Genomic DNA, 21,680 nt, shown 5'->3' on the forward strand with positions numbered 1-21,680 from the left:
AAGTGTGTGTGTTGTGCTCAGTGGCAGAGTATATGAGATTATCATAATCATCTCACAGTTACATTGGGTCTCCCTCAGAGCTGCTCATTAGCCTAGCGGTGTGAGGAGCCTCTGGGACTATGCAGACCTCTCATATCTCACATAGGAGGACATTTTTGACACGTTTTCTTCCACTAAAGCAGCGGTGTCAGACTCATTTTAGTTCAGGTTAGTTCCACGTTCAGCCCAATTTGATCTCAAGTGACCAGTAAAATTGCAGCATAATAACCTATAAAAAATAACCACAACTACAAATTTTTCCCTTTGTCTTAGTGCAAAAAAGTTCACATTTAAGGAATTATCTTACAAAAATGAGACATAAAATGACAAAGGAACAATCTAGTATTTTACTTTCTGATCCAAACAACTTGTCATGGTCTAGAAATTGTTTTAAATTTATAGTTTTACTAATTTACGATCTGCAGTTAATGTCTTCTCTGGAATTTTTACACTTTGAGGGCCAGATTGGACCCTCTGGAGGGCCGCTTTTGGCCCGCAGGCCGCATGTTGGACACCCCTGAACTAAAAGATAAAATACACCCCTGGGTGTATAATTCCGCCACATGGTTTTGTTATATAAAATAGCCGAAGTGTAAGAGTGCTTTTGCTGAATCATCTTGGACTCGCTCTGCATAGAAAAACATCCCCGATCCAGCCGCCGTCGTCTGAAAACTGCAGCAGCTCTACTACAGCTCCATCTGTAACCTAACTGGGACGGAGGCATGGTTTGGAGTGTCGGTTTGCAGCATCGCCCACATCATCGCAGCTGTCTCTGCTGTGGCCTGATGCTGGGGTTAAAAATACGCCCATCTCCTCCTCCTCTGTGAGCAGAGGTCACGGAGGAAGCCTGCGATCGGCAAGAACAAGGGTCCATTTTGAACGTTTTATCTCACCTATTGTAAATCTCTCAGCAACAACCTGCTTTTCTTTTTGCAGAAAGAAGGAAGGTGTGCTGAAGCATGCAGGGAAATGTACAGTATCGCTTAAATCATGTTATCTCAATCGCTTTTTTCCGCACCAGTAATTTTCCTTCTTCTGTGAGAGTGCAGGTACAGGTGTTGTTGGGGAAAAAAACAAGACCATCTCATATCTTTCTCAGCCTGGCTCTCGTATCTACAGCTGTCCTCTAAATACAGTGACAGTGTGTTCCAGGCTTTTTTGGGACTCGGTTGTTGTTCTTGTGAGCGAACCATTTGTAGCCTGTTAGTTGGACAGTTGTCGGCACACGTCATTGAACCACATTTTGAGATTTTGGCTGCTATAGAGGAGGACGGGCAGTCGATGATCTAGGAACATAGACTTACTTTACTGCACTGGAAAGAGTTTGCATAGCAGCACGAGATAAGGACCGCAGAATCACAGAGCGTCATTCGTTTGTTGCCCACTAAACCTCGACCTATGACGCCTTTCAGGAACCTCTGTCGCTTCTTGAACTGTCTTCACAAAGAGACATATGATGGATAAATCCATCGTAGATATCCTGCATCCGTCCTCCTAGACATGAGTTTTATTTGGCTCTGCTGGGAGCCGCAACACTGGCGGACGTGGAACTTGATGGTTTGTGACTGAGAAGGGGACTCAGGCTGTGAGAAGGCATGAATAATACATGTTCCTACTCACTTGGCAGCTCCAGACAGCAACAAGGGATCCGGGCACGGCGTTCACATGTTCCCTGCTCGGCAGCTGCACCCAAGTTTGTTATGTGCCGTAAATGTCACAGCAGTTTATCATCTGTGCTGCAGCTTATCCCACTGACCAGACTGTGTGACTCTAAATGGAACCTGAACTCTGGTTGTTTGGTAGACAAGTTCTACCTTATTAATTAATGCTCCAGTTATTCCCTCGATTGACGGATTCATTGTTTTGTCCACAAAATGTCAACAAATGATTGGAAATTCCTGTCATGTCTTCTCAGGTTGACCGATATGTTTTTTCCAAGGCTGATCCTGAATATTCCGAATATTAATAATCAAGTAGACCTAATAACCATATATATATATATATATATATATATATATATATATATATATATATATATATATATATATATATATATATATATATATATATATATGTATATATGTATATATGTATATATATATATAAATAAATGGGCCCATCATCACTAGACGACCAGAACCGATACCGGTTATTAGCAGTCAAGGAGACCCAAAGCTGATACGTGGAACCAATATACCTGTACATTTGCAGTTAAAATGTAGTCAAGTATTAGTATAGTACAACATATAACTTAACTCTACATGTGTTTGATTTAACCCTCCTGTTGTCTTCATTTACAGGCACCAAAAAATATTGTTTCCTTGTCTGAAAAAAATCCAAAAATTCAGCAAAAAATTCCCCAAATTTCTGAAAATTTGCAAAACCTTCAGGAAGAAAATTCCAATAATTCCTTAAAAGTTTTCCTTAAAAGTTTTATGAAGAAAAAAAATTCCCCAAATTTGGCAAGAAAATTCTTGTAAATATTTTCAAAAAATGAGTAAAAATCTTCCAAAAAATCCTAAAAATATCTAAAGTGATTCCATATATATCAGTAAAACTTCTAATATTTTCTTTAAGAACATTCACATAAAAATCAACCAAAATCCAGTGAAATTTGCTGGATTTTGGTTGATTTTTTTTTTTATGTGAATGTTCTTAAGAAACATTTTTAACATTTCTTTTTTCCACCAAAAAATGTTCAAAAATTTCCCAAAAAAGTTGAAAATGTGGACATCAGAAGATTCACTGTGAAAATATATATTTTTTTCCACATTTTCAAAGTTGAAAATGGGTCAATTTTGACCCACAGGACGACACGAGGGTTAAAAGAATGCTTTTCCACATTTATGCTTTAATATTGATCATCAGTACTGGTAATATTTAATCAATTGAATGGCAGTGTTGGTGATTCAAGACCACACAGTGTTAGCTACAGGTAGAAAGAGGAAGCTGCGTCACAGCTAAAGTACATTTAAACACATTTTTAAATTAATCTAGGAATCAGGTTTAAAAAAAATACAATAGCATCAATTAGACAAATCGAATTAATTAATCAATCCCTACGTCCAATTAAGATTAAGTTTATTATCATGGCAACAATAAGTAGCAAATACAGAGGGTTCTTGAATGCCAGAGTTCCGTTCCTACGGTGTAACCATAGAACGAAGTCGATTTTCGCCGTAAGTCGGAACCTTGGTTAAAATTTAAACAAAGCCGTTCCCTGCATCACGATATGGATCAGTTTACATATTAGTACAAGTACAGTAACGACAAACAGTCATTAGCTCACGCTGAAACACAACTCGGTACTAATAATACTAATGATTTTATTAATGAAGACGTGCAGTTATACGTTATACGTGCTCTTTTAACTCACGGTGGGATTTAGAATAGTCCGAGTGGGTCTTACTGCTGTCTGTCGGGTCTAATCCACTCAGAAAGCTTTACCTTGCCTTCTTTTTCCATTTTCAACCTTTTGAGCCACAGAGCTTCAGAACGCTTCAGCTCTTTTTGCTCAAGTACCCGCGTTAGGAAACCCTGAAAATGGCATCCTGTAATTTGGCGATGAGTGCTTTTTAATTGTAAAGTTAGTTGTTTTGCACCCATCTGCTTTGTGAGTGAAATCTATAGGGTTAGAAAGAGGCTGAATGCTGAACCTCGTGCATTTATATTTGCACTGATACCCAAAGAAGACACATGTCGCCGTGTGACGGGCTCTCTTCTCCGTGGCTTTGATCGTCTATCCTAAACCCGGTCTGGTGATTACCTGCAGCATTGATAGCGCAGGCTAAAGCGTTATGAGCCAAGCCGGTGTCATCTGCTGTGAAACGGAAACAGGAGGCAGCTGATAAGGAAGTGTTTTGTGTTGCAGGACGGCCGTGTGCTCGGCTCTGATAACTCTTACCACCCCAGGGTATAGATCAGATTTTCAATGTGTGTGGATTAATCTCATCAGGAGCAATGAAGGACATAAACTATGGACCTCTCAGGAGAAATACATCTACTTTATATGTACAAATATCGTGAAAATGAAGAAGAAATATTGATTTTATACTGAAGTGCTCTGTTTGCAAAGTGGTTTTTACATCACAAATTCAATTTATCAAGTGTTTGCACAGAACATGGGCACAGTTTACCAGCGTCTGATGTAAATCCTAAAGATGTAGAAGAGAAAAACTGGGTAAAATGAGAAAGAAATGACTAGTCAATGATTAAAATAGCTGCTTGGCAAGTGTGCAAAATCATACTTTATGAGATTGTCTTCATTTATACGGAATTGCACTTTAAAAAATATATATTTGGTAAATTTGATATGTAACTTTATGTTGTCCCAGGACATCGCTGTCCTTATATTCTCCATGTCCCAACCTGTACTTTAAGAGTTCATTAGGGCTTCAGCTAACAATTATTTTTGGTAATTATTTGATTTATTGTCAGAAACTCATGAAAATGTCCATTAGTGTTTCTTGTTTTGTCCACAATCCAAACATAACCATTTTACTGCCATAGAGAAGTAAAGAAATCAGTAGATAATCAAATTTAAGTAGCCAAAATCAGAGAATCTTGACAAGTTTCTCAAACTGATTGATCGACTTTTAAAGTAGCTGGCGCTTCATTTCATAGTTAACAACAAACGGATTAATCATTGTAGATCTGGTGTTGTCCAACACGTAATAACGCTGACTTTTATAGCTCCTTTCAAGCCCATAAAATTCATTTTGCTATCAACTGTTACTCATGGAAAAAACAAAGAAGCATTCACTGTATAGTAGAAGAGCATGACATCATAATTCGGACCATAAATGTTCAGGAATTTTGACCTAGATGTATTTTTATTGAACATGCCATAGAGACAGATTCCTTTGTAAAGCTTTGGACTTTCTGTATTCGTCTTAACTTCCACCCAGCGTGAGTCGACCACTGTGATTGTGTCCATCCCAACTTTTCTAATCTGCCTCTCATTCCTCCCCTACTCCTCCACCACGCTCTGATTAGTCATCGAGCTGATGTAGCACAGCATGTTCGAGCGTTGAAACCCAAAACACAACCCACACCCGTCTCTCTCCCGCTCTCACTCTCTTCACATCATGTAATAAGAAGCAGAATGATGGGAAAACAACCTGTTGCTTCAACCTGAGATGTTCCTCTTGTTCAGTTTTATTTACATAGTTTACAACAGTCTTTTACAACCTTTATATACAGGGGTTCCTCGACTTACGCCAGAGTTTTGTTCCTACAAATTCTTGCCGCAAGTCAGAACTCTGGTGAAAATGTAAACAAAGTCGTTACGTGCATCACGATATCGATCAGTTTACATATTTGTACAACTACAGTAACGACAAACAGTCATTAGCTCACACTGAAACACAACTCGGTAGGAAAATACCTGTGAAAATGTAAACTGCAAGTCTGACTTACGCTTGGGAGCCAGAATGAAGTTAGTGAATGTAACATAATCCAATGTGGCGGTAAATGTAAACAAAGCCGTCTTATAGTGCCACGTCACTACTGTACATACAGGATTCATCCACTCCGCTCGCCAACTAGTTCCACTGAACCAGTTCTGATGTAACAACGAAACACTGTACGTTAAAACGAGGACTGGCCTGTAATCAGTTCCGATCTAACAGCAGAACGACGTAAGTCGAGGACGTTGTAAACTGAGGACCTCCTGTGTTGTGCAAAAGGGATGAAACCCAACAAATCCCTTTGAGCGAGCACTTTGGTGACAGTAGGAAGACAAAAAAATAACAGGAAGACACCTCTGACAGAATCAGGCTTGGGGATGGCCGGCATCTGCCTCGACTGGTTAGGACGAGGGTGAATGAGAGAAACAAAGAGGCAGCAGAGAAACAAACAAATAATGCACAGGAGAAGAATAAGCCTGGGGCTGATTGGTGAGGTCAGGAACTTCAGAAAAGTGTAGCTGTGGAGCCAGAAATACTTGTAAAGAGAACACAAGATAAACTGCAGGAAAGAAAAAACGCAAAGTTAGTGTTCATTCAGATCTTTACAGCCAAATATGTAGTAGGTGCACTAGTCGTCTGCATTATGTTGGTAATAGGGTAGATAGATAGATAGATGGATGGGTGGATGGATGATGGATGGATAGATAGATAAGATAGTCCTTTATTACTCCCCACGTCAGTTCCAGTGTTACAGCAGCAAAAAGCTTTCAGAACAGCACTAACCATATATACAGTACAGATAATAATTATAATAACAATAAAATATACAATATATACAAGAATGAAGGATGAAAAATGAATAAATAGAGTATTACTACACTATAAATAAATGACATCAGCATAAAGTGGCTTGTGGAATAAATGTAACTATAAAAGTGCAGAAAATGCCACCAGTGCAAGGAATTGTTGTGCAGATTTTACCTTGATTTAAGATGATATGCTATAGTCCAGTTTATGTTAACATCAGCCAGTGATGCTGATGTTGGATGGATGGATGGACTATAGATAGACTATGGATATATGGATAGATAGATTCTTTATTAATCCCGAGGGAAAGAGTGAATAAATCTATTTTTTTCTAAAAGAAATGAACTTATTTGGTGTTTTTATGGTGTAGTTGGAGAGCGTTGGTACTAAATCTCCCACAGTGTTCATGTTGGTTCATATCTGGTGAAGCCCAGTTAGCTTGATTGGTATCCTTCTTATGATCCTAGATGGAAGCATTTGTTGTTTATTCATAGATTTATTTTTTTAATTTGACACCTGTGAATGAATCCATGATGTGATTGTTTGCCACCTGCATCCAACATGACCTGCTTGTAGTTACCACCTGGGGACTGGAGTTTGGTTTTATTTCTCTAAATCTGACACGATGTGAGCTCACAGTCATGAGTCGGTTGCCTTTGCTGTCATTTGGCTGAACTTCTGTCCTCATCAATAAACCTCATCAGACCTGGAATGAATGCGTCACACCTCTCTATTGTCAGTCTCTCTCTCTGTGAAGATTAATAGACAGTCCACGTTATCTCGAACCCCAGATTAAATCAGGTACGGGGGTGGCGTGTGGTTGGCCAGCATGGTCATGTGACCGCGTGTGAATGAGCTTATATAGTAATTAACAACTGGCTTTGTTATTGCTTCTGGATTACGCCACGCTATTGTTGAGCGTAGCGGCCGAGGAGTCCTGATGGCAGGAGAGCAAAAGAGCCAAACTCTGACTGACGATAAGAAACAAGTAGACAACAAATGCTGTAAGTTTACAAAAGTTATGTCTATTTATGCCTTTATTGTTCTTTGTTTCCCCTTTTATTTTTGTGTATTGATGATCAGTAATGTCAGAGGATAGTTAGACCTGTTTCAGGTTTTGCTGGAGGACGTGCAGTGGTTAGTTCAGTCCTGTGCGGGCTGGAAGTGGCGTCTCTGACCTAGTTGCGAGTTGTGGCTCCTAAAATTTATGACTGCGGCTCATGCAGGTGTTTGCAAAGATATTTATATTTGTGCCTGAATACCCTCTGGTTCAGTGTTGTGATTTTATTCATTTATTTGCCATCTATCTTGGGATTATGCTGCTGCAGGTGAACACAGAACTGTGCATTTTTCATTGTGTTTTTTTCTTTTTCCCCCTTCATGTATTACTGTCTGACCCCTGCACCACTTCTTACCGTTTTAAAGATCCCTGACTTGGATAAGAACATGAGCTAAACGCCTTCAAAGGAAACGTCTCATCCAGATCTTCCTCTCTCTTTCTTTTTCTCTTTGTCCAGTCGATGCTGATGAGATTAAGAGGCTAGGGAAGAGGTTTAAGAAACTCGACCTAGATAACTCCGGCTCTCTCAGCGTGGAGGAGTTCATGTCTCTGCCGGAGCTGCAACAGAACCCGCTGGTGCAAAGGGTTATCGACATATTCGACACGGACGGGAATGGAGAGGTGGACTTTAAAGGTACGTAATAAACTCTGCTGCTGCCGGTGCTGGATTTTAACGGCTTCATTTTGGTCTGCGGTCGTGGGTGAAACGCTTTAAAGATGCCCCACGATCACAAACTCAGTCGCAGTTGTGCTTTATCTCAGAGAGGATTTCTCAAAATGCTGTTTCCACACTTTGAATGTTGTTGAGGATGAAGTTCACGTGTCTTTTATGTGACTAAAATAAGTACAGCTGCTTCTGATACAGCGGTCCCTGGAGATGTAGCCCTAAAGTGACAACATATCTGTTCACTCTGCAGCTTAGAAGCATTAATAAATTATTATTATAAAGTATTTCTGTAATACTTAGACCTGTAGAGCCACCAGGAATTACATTTTTCAAGAGACGTGGTTTGGAGTGAACCAGTAGAAAGCCAGCTACCTCCAAAGAAAAGCAAGAAAATCCAGTTTTGTCAACATGACCATTCATTTATCACCATAAAAGAACACTAACATAACTGGTAAATAGCCCAGAATGGAAAAACTCTTGCTCTACCATTAGTATCTTTGTGAATACTGCACATATGTGGTTTTATTGTATCGTAGGTACACAGTGGCACCTTATAAGAGTTGCAGTGTTCACGTTAATACCTTATTAGTGTCTCTGTGCTGTTGTCATTGAACATTTCATTAACATTTAGTGTGATTAATTAATTAATTATAATACACAGCAATTACCTGGTGCAGGAAGTGACATATATATATATGTGTATGCATGTATGTATGTATGTATGTATGTATGTATATATTATTTTTAAGGTTTTTTTTTTTTTTTGCTCATTGTTTTCTACATTTGGGTCTTACAGGGTTAAATGTGGTGGATATCTGATCTGATAGTCGATCACTAATGTATGTTGCTATTTTTCATGTGAAATATATTATTGATCCGAACCTATTAATACACATCACTATGAAGAAATGCTGTGATATCCAGATGTTGATGACTGTAATGTTGGAGGAAAGACCCTCATCACTGATCATTGCTCTGTTCTCTCTACAGAGTTTATTGAGGGAGTCTCACAGTTCAGTGTCAAGGGGGACAAAGAACAGAAGCTTCGATGTGAGTAAAGCTGCTTCTTCATTAAAGCTGCCAGAAGTAACGCTATATGTTCAGGGCCTCTGGTCTCTTGTTTTGTTCTGCTGCTCTGGGACTCAAACCAGAAAAGGCTTTGTCTCCTGTGTCCACCTCCTCTGTTTGTCTGCAACAAAAAGCCCTGAGGGGGTCTAACTTGTAGACGCTGAGCAGCTCGTATAATTAACTTTCTGGCTCGCATGTTAAGGACTGCTGAGGTAAAAATAAAATCAATAAGAAATTAGTTTCTTTCTGGCCAGAAATGCCACTCTACCATCTGGAGTGAAGAGTGAAGCTGATGGACTTCTTACAAAAGATGGACTGGTTTTAGTGGAGCCAGAGTGGCTGGAAGTCAAACAGGAACGTGTTTAAAGAAGGCTTGTTTTGGTTTACATAAGAGTGTCGACAGGGACAAGAAGAACAGAAGTTTACATACACCTGTAAAGACCATGTATACCATGGCAGTCTTTCCAATGACTTCTATAACTCTTCATTTTATGTGATGGAATTTATCATGGATTTATCATTGGTCTTCTGGAAAAGTGACAGAATCTGCAGGGTCAAAAATATACATATGGCAACTTTATCAGTTTTGGGGATGTAGAAAGCTGCGTTTATTAAATTTTCTTAGTGGCATGGTCTCTTAACTTCTTGTGAGTTAATACGATCGACTACAGCTGCTGACTCCTCAGAGACAATTTAAATAAAGCCTGTTTGATTCACTCATTGGACTCAGCTACAAACACCTCAATGGGGAAGTCTGAGGAGCTCCACAAAGATCTGGAAATGCAAACCATTAACTTGAATAAGTCAGGAAAGTAACTTGGAGCCATTTCAAAGCAGCTTCAGATCAGCTGAGCAAATAATTGTTTCTGTGTTTAAGAAACACAAACTATCGAGTCAACCAAGAACCACCAAAAGCAGGTCTGAATGAATTAGAAGCTGCTGGAACCCAGGAGTCCACATTAGTGCTGACACCTTAAAGTTCCACTGAAGTTTGCTGCTGATCATAGTGGACAAAGAAAAGGTCTTCTGGAGGAAAGTTGTGGTCAAAGGAAACATGGTAGGAGGAAAGTGAGGCCTTAAACTCTACGAAAACCATACTTACCGTCAGGCATGGTGGTGGGAGTATCATAGTCTGGGATTGTTTTGCTGCCAGTGGAACTGCTGCTTTACACAAAGTCAGTTGAATGAGTCCAAACACACATTAAAAGTGATAAAGAAATGGTTAAACCAGGCTTGAATGAACGTTTTCGACTGTTCTCCCCATCAACAACCTGTGGAATGTGATGAAGAAACATAATTGTGTCAGAAGACCAACAGATTTAGTTAAACTGCACCAGTTCTGTAAAGAGGAGTCAAAGATTCAACCAGAAGCTTGTGGACAGTAATGAGAATTCTTGCTTGTTTTTCTTCTTTGTGTGACACGTGTTTCAAATATTACAGAAGTCATTGGAAACTCAAGACTGCTGTGATATAAATGTTCTTCACAAGCGTCTGCTCATGACTGGAGTCTTTCTTATGTTATTATCGCTGACGGTTTTTGTCCTGAACAGAAGGAGTCTAACGTGATTAATCTGTCCGATGTTTGGTGTTTCATTCATGTCTGCTTCTTTCCCTCCACCACAGTCGCTTTCAGGATCTACGACATGGATAAGGATGGCTACATCTCCAACGGCGAGCTCTTCCAGGTGCTGAAGATGATGGTAGGCAACAACCTGAAGGACACGCAGCTGCAGCAGATCGTGGACAAGACCATCATCAACGCAGACAAGGATGGAGACGGCAGGATATCCTTTGAAGAGTTCTGTGCAGTAAGTCGGAGCCCTCCTGGGTATTTCTGGGCGCTGACATTTGTGCTGATGCAGCCCGTTGCGGTGAAGGCAAATGTCAAAAGGGCAGAAAACTTGAGAAACACGACCAGCTTTTTCTTCCTCAGACTCCGCTGCGGTGGGTTTCAGTTTCACGCTTCCTGTTGAAATACGGTGTCAAACATACTGGTGAGGACTCTGCGTCTTCTGAGGTCTGCAGTGAGAAGGTTTATCTGGGCTGTGAAGAGTCCGACCAACACTCAGAAGCAAGATTTGACCCATAAAGTAGATAGAAAGCTCATGATTTTATGATCTAATTTAACATCAAAGAGGCAGCTGAAGCTCTTTCAACACAATTAGTGTTCCATTATCGCAAAATATCCGCTAATTCAGGGGTGTCGAACTCATTTTAATTCCACATTCAGTCCAATTTGAACTCAAGTGGGTCGGATCACACCATAATAACCTATAAATATACCATAATAGCCTATAAATATACCATAATAACCTATAAATATACCATAATGACATATAAATAACTCCAAATGTTTCCTTTGTTTTAGTACAAAAAAGTACATTCCGAAAATGTTCACATTTAAGGAATTATCTTTTCACAAAACATCATGAACAGCCTGAAATTTCTGAAGAAAAATAAGTTTGATTTCAGCCACATTCAGCCTCAGTTTATCATTTCCACATTATAACTTCCAGATCACAGAGTGTCTACAAAGGAACACAACATTTAGTCACAGCTATCTGGAACTGAATGATAGAGGATTTTACTTTATAATCAAAACAACAAAAGTCAAAAAAGACTAAAAAACAACAGAAACAAGAGAAAATATTACAAATATGAGACAAAAAATGACAACAAATGAGACAAACAACACAAAACAAAACAAAAAATGGACAAAAAAGTTACAATGCGACAAAAGAATAGACAAACAACAGAAGCGAGACAAAAAGGAAACACAAAACGACAAAAACATCAAAGTCAGACAGAAAACAAAAACAAGACAAAATATTACAAAAATGAAGCACAAAATGACAAAAAAATGAGACAAAAGACATGAAACAAAACAAAAAAATACACAAAAAATTAGACAAAAAAAGATCCAAAGCGACAAAAAATGGACAAACGACACGTGAGACAAAAAAACAAAATGACAAAAACGATGCACAACACAACGAATAAAGCAAAACACAAAACTGAAACAAAAAACCACAAGTGAGACAAAAAGAAGACACAAAATGAAAAAAGGGGAACAAAACGACAAAAACATGACAAAATATTACAAAATGAGGCTCAAAACAACAAAAGAACAATGAACAATCTCGTATTTTACTTTATGATCAAAACAACTTGTCATGGTCTAGAAATTGTTTTAAATTTATAGTTTTACTAATTTACAATCTGCAGTTAATGTCTTCTCTGGAATTTTTACACCTTGAGGGCCGGATTGGACCCTCTGGAGGACCGCTTTTGGCCCACGGGCTGCATGTTGGACATCCCTGATCTAACTTGTCTGGTGTCGGACTCCAGAGAAACGTTTTCTGAAATGAAAAGCTCCACTTCTGACTCTGACGCTTCGTCTCCGGAGCCTTGAACTGAAACGTCTGGTCCTTGTGGGAGCGAGTTTTCAGGACGGAGCTGGAGGATTTTAGAACCCGTTTTTAACAAAAAGCGCTGCAACTCAACACTTCAAGGTTCACGGAGGAGAAGGTGTGACAAGAGTGACAAAGAGTGTGTAAAAATATAATGACGAGCTTAAAAATAGACTTTCTCAGTAGTAGAAAGGAGCAGTCACATCTCCAGTTCTGCTGCCAGATTTCAGGGCCTCGCCGTCATAAATCAGGTTTACTGTTGGTCTTATGGGGACGCTAATGGTACGGAGCCGTCTCTAATGTTATTAGGAGGACATGTGCTGCTCCAGCTTTGAAAGGCGTGTTGTTATTGACTGGAGGCTCGATGTGAACTAAAGAGGAGCTACAGGGAGCTCCACTCTTCTCAATAAGACATGAGCGATTTGTGAAATTTGGGGGTTGTTGGAGAAGCCAGACGGGTTTTATTGGGCTCAGATATTTCGTTTCAGTCCAATTAGTCTTTTAATTTGCTAAATCAGGCAAAAACTACTGTGTATAAACACACCAGAGCTCATATATGGTGTAATAAGCTTTTAATGTAACTATAAACTGATTCAAATCTGGAGTTGTTGCTGAAGATATTAAGTTTTAGTTGTTTATAAAGCTAATATGGTGATTACATTTTAAGTTACGTGTAAAACATGTAGCACCACTGAGTTAAAGCTTCACATTACGTCTATCCAGGCTTTAGTTTTGCGTTTTTTTTCATTTGGCTGCTGCACCTGACCATTAGTTTCACCGTCAGTCAGTCTGTCCTTCGCTTTCTGGAATCATCAAGTAGTTTGGTAGTAAATAAAACGTCAGAAAATGGTGAAAAATGTTGATCGGTGTTCTCCAAAGCCATCCAAAAGATGAAGTTAATCAGTTTACTGGAACGGAGAAGTAAAGAAACCAAAAATATTCACATTTAAGGAGCTGGAAGCTGAAATTTTTTACATTTTTTTTGTAAAAAAATCACATCACAAAAGCTAATGAATCAATGCTCAAAATAGCTAGCGATTAATTTAATAGTTGACAACTGTTAGATTAATTAATTGATTAATCTTTGTGGCTCTAGTTTCATGTCTTTAACAGTCCGTACAAGAGATTCAACTCAATCCACAACTAAACCCAAATCAAACACGCACAGATTCTTTAAACGGATTTACTTTTTGTATTGTCTGTGTACTTTCTAGTGGAAATATTACTAAATTGTTGCCAAATTGCCAAAAAGAGTCCCTGTAAACGTGTTCTGATTGGTCAGAGCTGCCTGGCCATTATTTTGAAAGGGTGTCGATGTATCAAATTATTCTAATGTTGATGTATGACTCATGCATGAAGGTATTTAACCAGCTAATTGCCCGACTAAAGATACTAACTATGCAACCTGTACGCCCTGGTGCAAAAGAGAACATTCAGATATTCCTGGGAAACAATTTCAGCTAAATAATCCTGTATTACAGTAATATACTTATGCTTTTAACAGCAAAATTAACTTTAACAAAAGGGAATAAATCCCGTTTTTAATCAGAGAATGAAAACATTAGATAGATTTTTAGATTTCATTGTACAGAAATAAAATAAAAATCAGTTTAGCAGCTCTGTAGGTACGAGAAAGGGCTGAAAGTCAGACTAAAACTAAAAAATAGAACAGTTTGCTTCCAAATTCTGAAAATAATTCACCTGAATGAGCTCATCCAGCGCGTTTTCAGGTATTCATGATGTCGTTGATAAAATTTTAATTAACCTTCGTGTCATCCTGCTGGTCAAAATTGGCCCTTCAAACTTCTGATGTCCACATTTTCAACATTTTGGGGAAATCTTTTGAACATTTTTTGGTGGAAAAAAAGATGTTAAAAATGTTTCTTAAGAACATTCAGGAAAAATCAACCAAAATCCAGAGAATTTCACTGTATTTTGGTTGATTTTTTTTTCTTAAAGGAAATATTAGAAGTTTCACTGATATATATGGAATCACTTTACATATTTTTAGGATTTTTTGGAAGATTTTTACTCATTTTTTTGAAAATATTTTCTTGCCAAATTTGAGGGGATTTTTTTCTTCATAAAACTTTTAAGGGAAACTTTTAAGGAATTTTCCTCCTGAAGGTTTTTGCAAATTTTCAGAAATTTTGGGAATTTTTTTGCTGAATTTTTGGATTTTTTTCAGACAGGGAAACAACAGGAGGGTTAATGAGCTTTCTCTTGTTTCCTTCCAGGTGGTCGGCGGTCTCGATATACACAAAAAGATGGTGGTGGACGTGTGAGCGGCTGGGCTCGCTGAATCCCCCTTTCTGTCCTCAACACTCGCTTTCTCCACCATCTCTGAAGATCTGCTCAAGATGTCCGGCAAAATGCTCTCTGTGTAACTCAATGGAAGTATTCTCTCTCTTTTATCTCTCTTTTATCTCTTTCTCTCTCTGTGAAGCCACTTTTTCTTTTTTTCAAAAACACAAAAACATAAAAAAAAAAACAAAACCCATGGGCCTCGTGAAGCCAACTTTGAAGTGTTCCGGGACTGAAAATCCTCTCAGTTGCAGCACCTGAACAGACTGAAGGATGAAGAGGGGAGGAAGAGGGAGGAAGAGGGAGGCTGGTTGGCTTGTTCATATTTCATCCTTTTTCTTTTGTTGATTGTTATTTTTGATATTTATTTTTTTGTTCTTGTCTTTTATAAAGAAGAAAAAATACAAGTTATATCTGAGGGGAAAGTGCAGAGAACCAACAGCTAGAAAGTAAGGTATGAAGTGCCAACCAGAACATATCCAGACTCCACTTATTTACCCGTCATCACGTTTCCGACCGCGAGTCACAGTCAAAATGTTCCCGTTTTTCCTTCTCTGTTTTTCGACTAGTAAAAGCAAATCCTGTTTCTTCTTTTAGTTTTATTTATGCTTAAAGAATGCATTCATAACGTCGGTAGATAAACTAATGCCAAGAAAATGTCTTTCCAAAACTCTCTACGAAGCGTTTCTAACATCCATGAGACAATCTCCTCCGATCACACCGACTCTGTTCTGATTATTTCTGTAGTTTTAGGAACACAAAGCAGGACGGTTTTAGCTCGATGGTGAGATTAGAGGACATTTAAGAGACTTATCTGCAGGCAGCGTTTTCTTTGTTTTTTTTTTTAACCGATATGTGTATATTAGGTAACGGACGTGTGCTCGTCTTATTTAACAGCGAGGAGAGAACTTGAGCCCTTCTGAATCAGCAGCAGCTCAGGACGGGTCGCTTCCTTCTTCAACACTTCAAATCTTAAACACGTTGGCATGAACAGTGTGCAATGAGGTAGACTGTATATTGTAGTTTGTTTTTTTTCTGATCGTGTACGTTTCAAAAGTTGGCTTCTTCTTCTTCTTTTTTTCTTTTTTTTCTGTCACAGTCATTTTCTCCCCCTCCCACCCACTAACAGGGAGAAAAATCAAAAAAGTAATCAACCAAAATTTTAATTTTCCAAGGGGAAAGGAGGAAAAAAAAACGCTTCCTACTATAAACAGCTTTTGGGATAGCTTTTTTTTAATGGTTTCTTTTGGCTTCGGAGGCCGGCTGCCGGTTCCAGCAGGATGTGGATCCGGAGTCGTCTTCGGTCCCCGTTATCCCAGAGCTCTGCACGGCTTGGGCCTCCCTGTGCTTGCATGACATGGAAGTATATTTTTTGTTGTGCATGTAGATCAATTTTTTGAAATAATCCTCTTGTTTACACATGGATGGTGATGTTAATATATTTAAGAGTTTAAATGGTATACAAATATGGATGTTGCCAAACTTTGGTAAATGTACACATATTCTGAGAGGTAATCCAAATGAACTGAACTACATGTAAACTTTTTTGTATTTTACCCGGGTCAGCCAGATGCTTCGATTCCAGTAAAAGTCGCATATCTGATCCTGTCTCAAACTGCCACACACTGTACTCAGCTTAAAGGGGAAAAAATTAGATGTTTTTTTTTCTTTCTTTTGTATATAAGTATTTGTTAAATGCAGTTCTGGCTCTCTGTTCTCTGTATAGTTCAGACCGCGCTTTAGTTTGTAAGTGCTACTTTTTCTCTGAGGGACTTGGGTTCTTTTTAGTTTGTGTGGGGATATCTGAAAAGATTTACATTTGAGAACCTTTTTTTTCCTTTTTCTGCATGCTGCATCTTATGCTGTGGGACTGTTGGAAACTTGATACTGTATGAAAATTAAATAAAATTTAAATAAACTTTGAAATGTTGAAAGTAGAAGCAGGTGTTTTTCTTTTACTTAAACACCTCATTTCCCTTTAAAGTATCACAAGAAGCCATTCTTTAGTCGATTCTTTTATTTATTTACACAAACTTTCAGCCAATGGGGGAGGAGATAAATACACACGGCGACCAATTAGACTTCAGAATCTCTCTGCCGTCCTGCTGGCCACCACTCTGATGTTGCCGTAGACCTTTGAAGGTGGACTTCCTGTTGAGGTAAAAGGGTTTAAAAGGTCACTCCTCTTCTGAACACGACATCAAACCTCTCGACAATAAACAGGAAGTCCTTCTTACCCAAGATCAGGTTGCAGATCGCTGTTCGAGCCATCTTGATGTTCTGGAAAGACCCTAATATGTGAACTTTTCTGTTGATGGAAATAAAGGAGGGTTAGCTCCAATAAAGGATAAACAATCAGATACACAATGCAGGTAGAGGCGTACCTGAGCAAATCATGTACAGATAAGTGACAAAGGAAAAAACTGATGAATTGACATCTGCAGTGAAAAATATGACACATTTCTATCCTTATTGGACTTCCAGAATGATACTTTATACCACATCAGAGGGCAGTGAAGGGTTTAGGGAGGATAAAAATAATGTGAATGAGGCCTTTACCATCACCAGAGCTCAACTTAATTGGATATTTAAGGTAGATTTTGGATTAACTTGTCAGAAAATGCTCTCTACTAATGAGGGAACAACTTTTGGAAAATTGGTTTTTAACTGCAGTAGAGATCCAAAGAAGATTAACAGTGTTCATTATGTCGTTTACATGTATTTGATTAGCACTTCTTTTATCCGACAAAGTTAGTAAAGGTGATAATTTTACCTGAAACGAGTCAACAAGGTCAAACAATCACCCTTACTAACTTTGTCGGATAAAAAGAAGTGCTAATCAGAGCTCCAAAGAGGTGGAGAGTTAATTTAAAGATGCACTGCAGCTGTCCATTTAGGACAATTAATGTTGTTTTTGTCACCCATCTGTATGCTGTATAATAAGTATGCAACCTGTGAAACAATTGCAGCTAAATAATCCTATACTTTACTAATATAGTTCTGCATTTAACAACAAAACTAACTTTCACAAAAGGGAATAAAGTCACTTTTTAATCAGAATATGAAAACATTAGATTTCTATTTTTCTTTGAACAGAAATACAATAAAAATCTTTTTAGCAGATCTTCCGTTACAAAAAAAAGGGCTGAAAGTCAAAAGACTAAAAATGACAGAAAGTGACTGTATGTGTTCATAGATTTCAGTCTCTAAGGGGGGAGGAGGTCAGGAGACAGAGTTGAGCTCATAAAGAACTGATTGTTTTTCCAGATTTTGTCATTTGAAGTTGAAGGACGAAAATAAAACCAGCATTTTTCTGTATTCTTTTGACTAATACTCCAGTGAAAAACTACAATAAATATGCAAATATGTGGGAAAACAAGTCATCTACTGGTGTTTAATAATGACAAAAATCAACTCTTTTTGCCATAGCGCTGCAGGAATGATCAACACTCACGTGTCTGCGAGGACAATACGAGTCTTTGTGACGTTTTCGATGGTGAATTTGGTTTTTCCTCCCTTCCCCGCTATCCTCCCGATGGCTCTGGATAAGTGGTCGCCCTTCAGAGGTTTTACTGCAGAAACACCAGAGAACAATTAGCGACACGGCAGGAGTTTTTTATTCTGCAGCGGGGAAAGAAAAGTGGTGTTAAAATGTAAAAATCTTACCGTCCGTGACATCGAAGCTTTCGAGGAAAAGCTCGTCTAATCTGATGAGAGCCAGAGCGTCCTGGGAAGAGAAAGTGTGAATGTTACATCACAAGTAAAAGTCCAGAGAGGTTCGTTCACAAAACACCTCGAATCAAACGGTGTGACAATCATTAGAAAGCTGTCAGATTTGAGTTTATTCAAAAAAAAATGTTGTTCTGTTGTGGTTTGATTGGCAGGAAATGACTTCTAATCCTGACCCTAAATCTATACTAATGACCCCAAATATTACTCCGGCTTGACAAATATGCATTTTGTCCAAACAAACACACAAAATATCTGCTTAAGCCAGCTGAGTCAAACTCATCTTAGTCCAGGTTCCACATTCAGCACAGTTTGATCTCCAGTGACCAGTAAAATCACAGCATAATAACCCATAAATAACCACAACTCCACAATTTTTCCTTTGTTTTAGTGCAATAAAGTTCACATTTAAGGAATTATCTTACAAAATATGACAAAAATGAGACACAAAATGACAAAAATGAGAAACAAAATGACAAAAAAACAGAAGCGAGACAAAAAGGAAACACAAAACGACAAAAACATGAGACAAAAGACAACAGAACAATGAACAATCTAGTATTTTACTTTATGATCAAAACAACTTGTCATGGTCTAGAAATGATTTTAAATTTATAGTTTCACTAATTTACAATCTGCAGTTAATGTCTTCTCTGGAATTTTTACACATTGAGGGCCGGATTGGACCCTCAGGAGGACCACTTTTGGCCCACGGAGCTCATGTTGGACACCCCTGGTCTTAAACAGCCACACTCAGCTTCCTAAACCTTCTCTTTGCTTACTTACTTCAACCTGGAATCCAAGAATAAACGCTTTAACGAAATCTGCAGCTTTTGTCAGTGAACCGATGTCCTGTGTTTCTTTACACGTCTGGAAGAAACAAGAGAAATTATTACACCAACTACAGACAGAAGGAGTCTCAGTCGGCTTAATGTTGCTTAAACGTGCCGGTAAACTGACTTTGATTTCGACGTTTCTGGTCTTGAGGTTGAATCTGACTTGCAGATGCAGGTTTTCTACAATGGGAGTGAAGATCTTCAGCCAGTTGTCCTTCAGAGGGGTGTATCTGTGAGCAGGAACAGGGATTTTACGCATCTCATCCGGACCCTGAAGCACAAAAAAAAAACACACAAAACACTTCCCATTATACTCTCTGTCGACATGAACAATCATGTGATCTAAAAGCAGCTACGTGAGGCTCTTTTTATTCCACGAATGATTGAAATGTTGATTATTTTCTCCGTTGAATGGTCCAGCTTTTGGAACCATTACTACTATGTTACTTTGACAAATCTGTAGATTATTTTCTCGACTAGATCATAAGTTGTTTCATCTATAAAATGTCAGAAAATGCTGGAAAACTTCAACCAGTGTTTCCCAAAGTCTAAGATGACATCCATCAATGTCTTGTTTTGTCCGCAAGCAGAAAATATTCACATTGAAGAAGCTTTTTCTCTTTTAAAAAAAAATTATTTAAATGATCGAGCATCAAAACAGTTAGTTGTGGCAGCTCTATATAAGGTGTCAGAAAACAGTAATAGTGGTCTAATAAATACGACAAATCTCACAAATAGCCCATTTACTAAAATTTAACACCAACTAATCCGCTTCTGCTTCCATCTGAGGACCTGAAACCATCCAATGTTTGGGATTTTTGCTTAAAATCTGAGTAATCCATTACAAAACAACCTAATAAATAATTTTCTTTCAATTAACTAATTAATAACAACTCACTAATCAATCTTTGCAGCTCTTCTTAAAGGTTTAAGTCATCCACATTCCCCATAGGATGTGCTCAGATATTAAATATAAGATTCAGAAAAACTTTATTTGTTGATTGATGCAAAAACTCTTACAGTTCCTATTAAACTACAAGAAAATCCTGTCTCAGCTAACATGATTTCATCTGATTTAACCCTTGTGTCATCCTGCGGGTCAAAACGGACCCGTTTTAAAATAAGTAATATTTTGTCTTTTGTCTTTTTTTGTGACTTGTCTTTTGTCTCATTTTTTGTCATTTTGTGTCTCATTTTTGTAAGACTTTGTGTCTCATTTTTGTAAGATTTTGTCTTATTTGTGTTGTTTTTTGTCTTTTTTGTGTCTCATTTTTGTAAGATTTTGTGTCTCATTTTTGTAAGATTTTGTCTTATTTGTGTTGTTTTTTGTCTTTTTTGTCTGATTTTTGACATTTTTTGTCATTTTGTTTCTCATTTTTTGTCTCGTTTGTGTCATTTCTGTAATTTTTGTCTCGTTTTGTCCATTTTTTGTCTCTGTTTTGTTTCATGTCGTTCGTCTCATTTTTTTGGTCATTTCGTGTCTCGTTTTTGTATTATTTTGTCTTGTTTTTGTTGTTTTGTCTTTTTTTGTCTGACATTTGACATTTTTGTCATTTTGGTTCTCGTTTTTCTTGTCTCGTTTGTGTCATTTCTGTATTTTTTTTGCCTTGTTTTTTCCATTTTTGTCACTTTGTAACTTTTTTGTCTAATTGTTTGTCTCTGTTTTGTTTCATATCATTTGTCTCATTTTTTTGGTTATTCTGTGTCTCATTTTTGTAATATTTTGTAAGATAATTCCTTAAATGTAAACACTGGTTATGGTAGACTTTATTGCGCAGGCGCACAGCAGTCCCTGCCTTTAAAGGGAAACAGCAAAGAAACAACAACACTAAACACTCACTTACTGACATAAATACCACAGTATTGGGACAGTACACAGAATACATGTACTCAGTTGGTTGTTACCCGTAGTTTGTCTCCTGACAGCGGTTTAAACTGAGGCCGTTTCACCGGCTCCTCCGTGTCCATGTCCGCTCCGTCCGGTTCAAGTTTTCTCTTCTGAGTTTTTCTAGATTTTACTTTAGTGAAAGAATCTGCGTCTTCTTTACTCTCCATAGCTGTTGCTCCGGCTTCTACGGTTGGGTTTTTATCGATGTCCATCCCGGTAGTATTGTTAAAAACAAGAATAAAGAGTAAAAACTGGGGCAGAGTCCGAACAGACAGGCATGAACGTGTCCTCGTGGAAGGGAAAGGACCCAAACGGGCACGTCGTAAATAAATTATCGTATTATATTTTTAAATAAAATATGCCCATTTCGTAACTAAAATTAAATTTAAAACAGTAAAACATCGGTACCAAATGTATGTGTGCCCCAGATAAATAATATTTACTTAAAATGTACATTTCTGATC

The 21,680-nt window shown here is 38.1% G+C and overlaps 2 protein-coding genes across 2 annotated transcripts in view; one reads left to right on the plus strand and one right to left on the minus strand.

The window, feature by feature from the left end:
* LOC111570968 (calcineurin subunit B type 1) overlaps window positions 1-16,703 on the plus strand; it is a 39,354-nt gene extending 22,651 nt beyond the window's left edge. The window contains exons 3-6 of the mRNA XM_023273992.3: window positions 7,772-7,948; window positions 8,972-9,031; window positions 10,673-10,857; window positions 14,697-16,703. Of these exons, the coding sequence (XP_023129760.1) occupies window positions 7,772-7,948; window positions 8,972-9,031; window positions 10,673-10,857; window positions 14,697-14,744 (470 nt within the window). The 3' untranslated portion in view covers window positions 14,745-16,703. The remainder of the gene's footprint in view (window positions 1-7,771; window positions 7,949-8,971; window positions 9,032-10,672; window positions 10,858-14,696) is intronic.
* A 59-nt stretch (window positions 16,704-16,762) lies between these two features.
* Window positions 16,763-21,523, minus strand: pno1 (partner of NOB1 homolog). Its single transcript, XM_023273991.3, has 7 exons — window positions 21,234-21,523; window positions 19,453-19,599; window positions 19,279-19,362; window positions 18,430-18,490; window positions 18,218-18,335; window positions 17,001-17,071; window positions 16,763-16,914 (listed from the first exon to the last, which is right to left on the minus strand). Exons 1-7 carry the CDS (start codon window positions 21,426-21,428, stop codon window positions 16,847-16,849), a joined length of 744 nt encoding a protein of 247 aa, XP_023129759.1. The 5' UTR covers window positions 21,429-21,523; the 3' UTR covers window positions 16,763-16,846.
* Window positions 21,524-21,680: the final 157 nt, after the last annotated feature.

Source organism: Amphiprion ocellaris, chromosome 16 (assembly GCF_022539595.1).
Source record: "Amphiprion ocellaris isolate individual 3 ecotype Okinawa chromosome 16, ASM2253959v1, whole genome shotgun sequence".
Classification (NCBI taxonomy): Eukaryota; Metazoa; Chordata; class Actinopteri; family Pomacentridae; genus Amphiprion; species Amphiprion ocellaris.